We start from the raw sequence: 9,345 nt of genomic DNA, 5'->3' as shown, positions 1-9,345 counted from the left end.
AATACTATGTGAACTTAATGAATCATACAATGAGTGAGGAGGAAGATGGTATATAATCTTCAATAGGAATTGGAAGTGCAGTCAACTGAAAGATGGCTTTATTTGCAGTTTCTCATATTCCAAAATCTTCCATAAATGTAATATTTTTTTAAACTATCCAAAATTAGGAAAAAAGTTAATCACATAAATGATCTAAAATATGGCAAAATAGAAATAATCTGGATACATTCATTTGCATTTAGCCAGTCCCCAGCTCACTGCACCCTAACTTTATGTATCCTATAGAAATGTTAAGAGATCAGCTTTCTAGAAAAAAGGTGAACCACCAGGCAATAAGAACTAGGCATTTAGAGCCAGACCTTGGCCCATGCTATGACCCCATTGTACAACTCTGCTGGCATAAAGGGGCCGTAAAGCTGCCCTAAAATGACATCTGAAGATTCCCCCCAGCAAAGAGGAATTCCAGACTGGTTTACAGCTAGTCTGTTTTAACATCTAAAATCCACCCCCACCCCCATATAGGGTCATGTCGGGGCAGTGCGCTTGGAAAGAACATGGTATACCCCAAATATCCCCACCTGGCATTTACACCATAAACTAGAGCAGCTGAGGCTGCTCTGACACATGCAGAGTATGAACTGGCCCCCATTTGCCTCTCCACCTTCTCATGTCCTGTGTTGAGCATATCTCAGTCAGATCCAAGGATCCAGGCTTTATCCAGATAAATATTCAAGAGGTAATAACTTGATGTAACTAGCAATATTACCAAGGGCTCAATCCTGGGGGAGGTGTGTGTGTGTGTGTGCTATGTCCTTAAATCCCATTGATTTGAATGGACTGAGAATCAAGTGCTCTTGACATCTTACAGAATTGGGTCTCCAGTGATCTGTAGATGTAATTAAATCTTCTTGACACTCAAAAATCTCAAAAGTGCCCAGTACTGAAACTATCAAGCTTTCAAAACATCAAACTTATAACTACCTCCACTCACTGGATGTGATTATGATATTCCATAGATGAGCTCAGTGTTGGAAGAGTCTTCATCAGTCATTCATTTAAGAGGTTTGTACAGATTGTACTAAGCAATTTCTTGGATGAGTACTCTGAATATGTTCATTATCCAAATCCTCCCCTTGTTTTAGGGTCAGTATAAGATTATGATCCTAAATCTCTTCTAAAAATATTTCATAGGTTGAACTTGTCCACTAGGAAAGAATGAAATGAGGTTACAATTGTTTTTGTCTGAGCAGGTGAGATAACTGTGTTTCAGAGAGGTAGAAGGAGATTCAAACGTTAACTGATATTTTAGTCTGGGAAATGGGTACATTTTCTGGAAACATTTGGGAAGGCCTGGTCTAAATGCATGACTTATTCCTGATTTACACTGATATGAGATCAGAATCAGATAGTCTGTGTTCAACAAATGGGATTTTTAGTCATAGGATTTAATTGTTAAGATTCCCTCTGTTTAGATCAATAATTCTTTCATGTTTTTTGTGGAATAGGGTTGGATTTTGGAAGGTTTTCCTGAAAACCGGGACCAAGCATGGATGCTGCAGTTAGCTGGCATCACTCCGAGACATGTTGGTAAGAAATACAAGATTGTTTTGTGTGCCAGAGGTGAAAGCCACTACTGACCTAAACAAAAACACCTTAAAATGTTAAAACCAGTATTTCTTAAATGCGTATAACATGCCCAAGAGATCAGAGCAAACCAGAAACAGTCACTGGACTGGAGAAAATGGCTAAATGGGCCGCCCCCCCCCCAACTTTGGGGCAGTCTGTTGAATTATTTACCCCACCTTACCTAGATGAACCTTTGTCTTCTTACCACTTCGGAGCCCACTACCTTCCTCTAGTCCAGAAAATTCAAGCCTCTTCTGGCAAGTGACTGCAAACAGCTGTGCCTCTCTGCCTCTCCATTGAGTCTAAACCTCCTCTGACCTCAGGACCCAAATCTCAAGGATTCTGCTTTAATTGATCCCTGGGAGCAAAAAGGATCTAAAAGAGCCCCCAAGCCATTCCCTCTGTATGATAGAATAATAAATACAATTTACTGAATACACACAAAATGAAATGGAAACACCCAGGCCTTAAGCCTGACCTTTCATGCCACAGGTGGAATCTTGGGTAAGTCAAAGCAAAGATAATTCTATAGTGGCAGGGCCTTGAAGGACAAGACCCTAGCACCTGCCCTGCCCACCTTCGGACTGTCTGCATTTCCAAGTCATTATTAAATAGGGCCCTATCCAAAATGCATGAAAAAAATGAAAATTGGGGTGGGGGTGGGGCTGGTGAATATGATTTAAAAACTGCACAGCTCAAGTGTGAGTAATAAACCAGCCCCAGTTGTAGTCAGCAGAGACAGGATAATTTGCTACTTTGGATTTGATTTGTACACAATTCCGCTGTTAGTAAAGGAATTCAGAATCACTGTGATAGTGTTTAGAAAAATATGTATATTGGATAGTACTTGTATGTAGTACATGTGTTTAAATGGTCATTTCTGAAGGTAGCTAACAATATTGAAGGTCAAATTCTTTCCTCAATTTTATCGGTATAATCAAGAACAAAATAGCACCCTTAATTAGAATATAAATGAAGAAGAACCTTGCAAGATCGAATGCACATGCCTAAATTAGTTGAATTTAGTAAGTGAATGACCATAAAAGAAGCAAGATTATTGCATCACAGAATGTACTAAATTGAACTATGTATTTATCACAATATATTTCTTCCTAAAAGTGCCACCTGACTGATAGTTTTGGCCAAAATTTTCCCCCAAAATCAAATGTTCATAGGTAAAATACAGGCAAATAAGGAAAAATGCTACAAATGGGGAAGATAGCTAAATGTACATGAACTGCATCAATCCATCCTTACTTGCAGAGCACACTTGGAAGCATCTCCAAGAAATGAAATCAGTAACTAACTGAAAATGCATTTCTATTCTGTTTCTTCTATGCTTAGTCGTGCTGTATGCTCCAGACACAGTGCTTATTGAGAGGAACCTTGGGAAAAGGATTGATCCATCCACGAAAGGTGTAGTATGCTTTTGTTACTGATCCCATCAGGAGAACATTTTTGTGTCAACCCAAGAGACACTGAAGTGTTGATGCTTTTAAAGTTGATTTTTACTGCTGTCCCTTTACGATGTGAGTAGGCAATGTAATTCTGAATCAGATGTTGTTTTAAATTCAACTTGTATCATTTTCTGCACCAATTTAGTGGGGAATGTATTTGTAAAGACCTGTTTTGTGGCAAGCAGCACTGCTGTATTACAGCACAGGTCACCCTAATGTGTAGTCACACCATAAGAATTTTACTGTTTACCATGGCATCTTTGATAGACCTTGAATGTCTGCCTCTCCATAAAAGGCAGTAACACCTTTGGATAACCTCCACTGTGTGTGATGCCAAGTGGGAGAGTCAACAGGAAATGGCAATGTTGCAGGTGGCACGCTTTGGATGTTCCACAGGAATCTATGTCAGTTGTTTCAGGAGTAGCACTGGGAGGACATGCTGAATTAAAGAGATGGCTTTTATTTGCTTTTCTACAAAGGCCTTGGTTAAAGTTCAGGGTAGGAGCCAGGAAATCTAAGTCCGATTCCCAGCTCTGCCACAGACTTCTCGTGTAACCGTGGGCAACCATTCTGCACCTCCATCTCCCCATTTGGAAAACAGGGATAATATCCTACCTTACAGCTGTGCTATAAGAATCAATATTTTAATGCTTAAAAAGTGTTTATTGATCATTAGGTGGAAGGTGCTAGGGAAGTGCGAAGTATTATTCGTATTCTTAATTAAAGGCTTGATGGTACCAGATAGGCATAGATCTGTTCTGGAGATCCCAGTGTGTAGTGGTAGCGGGCACACTGCTGCACCCCACTAAGGGACACAAACATACCTACCCCCCACTGTCACATGGCTGGCTAGTTCTCTCTGCCACTATCTGTCTTCTTTGTGGAGCTGTGCAGTAGTAGTTAGGAAGGAATCATTGTGCTTCCCCTCTCCTTATGCCCCAACCTAAGGTCTTGGTACAATCTAGACCTTGATTATGATGAGGAACCTTTTTGCAAACTGAACAAGTTCTATCAAATTCTTTTTCGTAATGGGTCCTAATTACTGTTTAACTTCTAGAGGTGTACCATACCACCTTTGACTGGCCAAGCGACCCTCTGGTGCAACAGCGTTTGGTGGAGGCAGAAGGCATATCTGAACAGGAGACTGCAAAGCACCTGCTGGAATATCATAGAAACTTTCCCAGAGTTTTCCAGATCTATCAGCACATATTAAAATCGATCAATGCCGACCAACCTTGTGCAGACGTATTCTCCCAGGGTAAATATCGATTATGTACAATTAGAAGGAAATTTGATAGCTGACAAATTCTCATCTGAAAGATTTCAGAGAGGTAGCCGTGTTAGTCTGTATCAGCAAAAACAACAAGGAGTCCTTCTGGCATCTTGGAGACTAACAAATTTATTTGGGCATAAGCTTTCATGGGCTTTAGCCAGTGGGTTTTATAATAAATTTGTTAGTCTCTAAGGTGCCACAAGGACTCCTTGTTGTTTTTTCATCTGAAAGAGTGATTCCCAAACTTTAGATAGGTTTCAGAGTAGCAGCCGTGTTAGTCTGTATCCCTAAAAAGAAAAGGAGGACTTGTGGCACCTTAGAGACTAACAAATTTATTAGAGCATAAGCTTTCATGAGCTAAAGCTCACTTCATCGGTGTAGCTCACGAAAGCTTATGCTCTAATAAATTTGTTAGTCTCTAAGGTGCCCCAAGTACTCTCGAACTTTAGAGACAACTGTGCCGAGTTATAGGACTAAGATCTCACCTGTATCAGTCAGTGTTGATTTGCCTCTAATTTGATTGTGTTCCCTGTAACCTGCTGAGCTTGGGCTGTTCCAGACAGCTTCTTTGCTGGTTAGAACAGGCATGGTTGAATGGGAGGTCATCTTGATTCTGTAACCCTTACTCACAATGAATAGCAATTCCTCATAAGAGTAGTCCCATTGGGGATGCAATGTGAGTAAGGGTTACAGAATCATTTCCTAAGTGATGGGGAAGCCTAGAGCTGCAGTTATAAAAGCCTGCAGTATCAATATTGGTACACATACTGGAAACACTGCTAGTCTCCTGTACAGGTACAACCTGCACAAGTCTATTAACAAGTAGTAGTCGTTCAAGGCAGGTTGTATTTCATTATATAAAAGTTGCCTGCACTGAAAGGTTTGCTATGTGGTAATGCTTTGTTTGCTTTTGTTCAACTTTACTTTGATGCATTCTGATATTGCATGTCGATTCTTCATGAAAAAATGAGGAAACTGTCGGGAAGACCAAGTGATAATGTACTTTGTATCTGTCAGCCTGTTGATGGTCTATTATAGCCCTGTAATTTTGCATCTCAAAAAGGTCTTTTTTTAATGACAAGTGCTGCACTTTTAAGATAAACAACTAGGAAGTTTATATTTGGAATTTACACATTAATTACCTCTAAATTACTTAATTAAATTTAAAAGTTCATATCATAATTCATAAATAATTCATGCATTGAATTGTAAATAAAAATTTGAGTGCCTGAATATTAATTATTATTAATTAATAATGTAGTGAGATAAATTGAAAACTGGAATGAAAAAAAAATCCTCTCTAGATCTTTTTCTGCAGTGCATCAAGCAGCCAGATATTTTTTAAAGGAATAATTAGATGTGGAGACTGTCTGGGGGATCATTACTCCTAATTAACTTGGTTATTTACTGCAAATTAAGCATCATTTGTAAGCAGGATGGTTTGCCAATAATGTTTGTGCTTTTGGATACCCTGGTTGTGGAAAGTGCTTAGAATAACTAGAGCCCTCCTTGGTTAGCTGACATTTGTTTTTGGATAAATTATGTGATAGACAGACTATGATTTTCAAGATTTGTATGTTTAATTTGTATGTTTAATGACAGATATGGGTGAGAAAGGGAGTCAAGAAATTGCAACTTCATTACATTTTTAGGAACTGAGGGTCTGGTTCTGATCCCACACCAATTAGACACCAGTGCAACTCCAATGACTTAATTGGAATTGCTCCTGATTTATTCTGGTGTGAGATCAGACTCACATCCAATATATTCAATGATCTCAGCTGTACAGCATTCACCATGGTTTGGGAGCAAGGAATGTATCCCATGCACTTGCAGTATGATTCAAGTGCTCCTTAGCAACTACTCCCAGTTCAGGAGCTAGAAATATCAGAACTGGAATGTGCTATTCTGACTTTTTTCTACAGTAGGAGGTACAAGGATCTGGAAATCAGACACAAAGGGGGATCGTTAAACAAGTATATGTTAGTGTCTCAAAAACACGTAAAATGCTAGATTAAAGCGCCAATCCCTTAAAGTGCCAAATGGAGTGAAGGAGAACTTGTTTAAAATACGGGATTACTCTTAAAGGGAAAATCAGTGTCTAAGATTTGGATTCTTGTACCCATTTTATTAGACTATTATAGTGTGTATCACAGAGAGTCCATTGCATCTTCATAGAATCTATTTGAATTTAAAGTTGTCTGGACTGAAATAGTCATTCAGACATTCAGTTGTGTCTTCCATAGACCATACAGTATTGTGTAACATGGGAAATTTAGAGTCTTGCTTAAATGTTTCTATTTCTCTTTAGAGAGACAAGATAGGACAGGTAATATCTTACCTCTCTTATATCCTGGGACCAACACGGCTACAACAACACTGTATATCTACTTCGTCTTGTTCATCAAGGGCCTGATCCTGAAGGGAGTATTGGAGTTGAGGGTCTCAACACGTTGGCAGACTGTGTTCCAAATATTCTGATGATAAAATATCTTCATTATCAAGTTTCAGAGTAACAGCCGTGTTAGTCTGTATTCGTAAAAAGAAAAAAGAAAAGGAGTACTTGTGGCACCTTAGAGACTAACCAGTTTATTTGAGCATGAGCTTTCGTGAGCTACAGCTCACTTCATCGGATGCATAGCATATCGTGGAAACTGCAGAAGACATTATATACACACAGACCATGAAACAAAACTTCCTCCCACCCCACTGTCCTGCTGCTAACAGCTTATCTAAAGTGATCATCAAGTGATCATCAAGGAAGGCCATTTCCAGCACAAATCAAGGTTTTCTCACTCTCCCCCCCCCCACACACACACACACACAGACACACATACAAACTCACTCTCCTGCTGGTAATAGCCCATCCCTCTTTGAAACCTCTCTTTATAATGCGCATGATAATCAAGGTGGGTCATTTCCAGCACTAATCCAGGTTTTCTCACCCCCCCCCCCACACACACACCCCCTCCAAAAACCACACACACAAACTCACTCTCCTGCTGGCAATAGCTCATCTTACAATGTGCACAGCAATAATCCAAGTTTAACCAGAACGTCTTGGGGGGGGGGGGGGTTTGTAGGAAAAAAACAAGGGGAGATAGGCTACCTTGCATAATGACTTAGCCACTCCCAGTCTCTATTCAAGCCCAAATTAATAGTATCCAATTTGCAAATGAATTCCAATTCAGCAGTTTCTCGCTGGAGTCTGGATTTGAAGTTTTTTTGCTTTAAGATAGCGACCCTCATGTCTGTGATTGCGTGACCAGAGAGATTGAAGTGTTCTCCGACTGGTTTATGAATGTTATAATTCTTAACATCTGATTTGTGTCCATTTATTCTTTTACGTAGAGACTGTCCAGTTTGACCAATGTACATGGCAGAGGGGCATTGCTGGCACATGATGGCATATATCACATTGGTGGATGTGCAGGTGAACGAGCCTCTGATAGTGTGGCTGATGTTGTTAGGCCCTGTGATGGTGTTCCCTGAATAGATATGTGGGCACAGTTGGCAACGGGCTTTGTTGCAAGGATAGGTTCCTGGGTTAGTGGTTCTGTTGTGTGGTATGTGGTTGTTGGTGAGTATTCGCTTCAGGTTGGGGGGCTGTCTGTAGGCAAGGACTGGCCTTTCTCCCAAGATTTGTGAGAGTGTTGGGTCATCCTTCAGGATAGGTTGTAGATCCTTAATAATGCGTTGGAGGGGTTTTAGTTGGGGGCTGAAGGTGACGGCTAGTGGCGTTCTGTTATTTTCTTTGTTAGGCCTGTCCTGTAGTAGGTGACTTCTGGGAACTCTTCTGGCTCTATCAATCTGTTTCTTCACTTCCGCAGGTGGGTATTGTAGTTGTAAGAATGCTTGATAGAGATCTTGTAGGTGTTTGTCTCTGTCTGAGGGGTTGGAGCAAATGCGGTTGTATCGCAGAGCTTGGCTGTAGACGATGGATCGTGTGGTGTGGTCAGGGTGAAAGCTGGAGGCATGTAGGTAGGAATAGCGGTCAGTAGGTTTCCGGTATAGGGTGGTGTTGATGTGACCATCGTTTATTAGCACTGTAGTGTCCAGGAAGTGGATCTCATGTGTGGACTGGACCAGGCTGAGGTTGATGGTGGGATGGAAATTGTTGAAATCATGGTGGAATTCCTCAAGGGCTTCTTTTCCATGGGTCCAGATGATGAAGATGTCATCAATATAGCGCAAGTAAAGTAGGGGCGTTAGGGGATGAGAGCTGAGGAAGCGTTGTTCTAAATCAGCCATAAAAATGTTGGCATACTGTGGGGCCATGCGGGTACCCATAGCAGTGCCGCTGATCTGAAGGTATACATTGTCCCCAAATGTAAAATAGTTATGGGTAAGGACAAAGTCACAAAGTTCAGCCACCAGGTTAGCCGTGACATTATCGGGGATAGTGTTCTTGATGGCTTGTAGTCCATCTTTGTGTGGAATGTTGGTGTAGAGGGCTTCTACATCCATAGTGGCCAGGATGGTGTTATCAGGAAGATCACCAATGGATTGTAGTTTCCTCAGGAAGTCAGTGGTGTCTCGAAGGTAGCTGGGAGTGCTGGTAGCGTAGGGCCTGAGGAGTGAGTCTACATAGCCGGACAATCCTGCTGTCAGGGTGCCAATGCCTGAGATGATGGGGCGTCCAGGATTTCCAGGTTTATGGATCTTGGGTAGTAGATAGAATATCCCAGGTCGGGGTTCCAGGGGTGTGTCTGTGCGGATTTGATCTTGCGCTTTTTCAGGAAGTTTCTTGAGCAAATGCTGTAGATGCTTTTGGTAACTCTCAGTGGGATCAGAGGGTAATGGCTTGTAGAAAGTGGTGTTGGAGAGCTGCCGAGCAGCCTCTTGTTCATATTCCGACCTATTCATGATGACAACAGCACCTCCTTTGTCAGCCTTTTTGATTATGATGTCAGAGTTGTTTCTGAGGCTGTGGATGGCATTGTGTTAAACCTTACTGTACCTTCTTTCAGACCTATCTTATCAACTTTT

General features: G+C 41.0%; 1 protein-coding gene across 4 annotated transcripts in view; it reads left to right on the top strand.

Moving 5' to 3' along the window:
• AK8 (adenylate kinase 8) overlaps positions 1–9,345 on the top strand; it is a 110,690-nt gene that overhangs the window by 35,836 nt on the left and 65,509 nt on the right. For 3 of the 4 annotated variants that reach the window (XM_074973462.1, XM_074973464.1, XM_074973463.1), the window contains exons 6-8: positions 1,506–1,587; positions 2,971–3,042; positions 4,141–4,341. In XM_074973462.1, the coding sequence (XP_074829563.1) occupies positions 1,506–1,587; positions 2,971–3,042; positions 4,141–4,341 (355 nt within the window). The remainder of the gene's footprint in view (positions 1–1,505; positions 1,588–2,970; positions 3,043–4,140; positions 4,342–9,345) is intronic. The other variant, XM_074973465.1, reaches the window with a different exon arrangement.

Source organism: Natator depressus, chromosome 16, assembly GCF_965152275.1.
Source record: "Natator depressus isolate rNatDep1 chromosome 16, rNatDep2.hap1, whole genome shotgun sequence".
NCBI lineage: Eukaryota > Metazoa > Chordata > Testudines > Cheloniidae > Natator > Natator depressus.
Note: the sequence above shows the minus strand (reverse complement) of the source record. Positions and strands in the feature narration are given on the sequence as shown.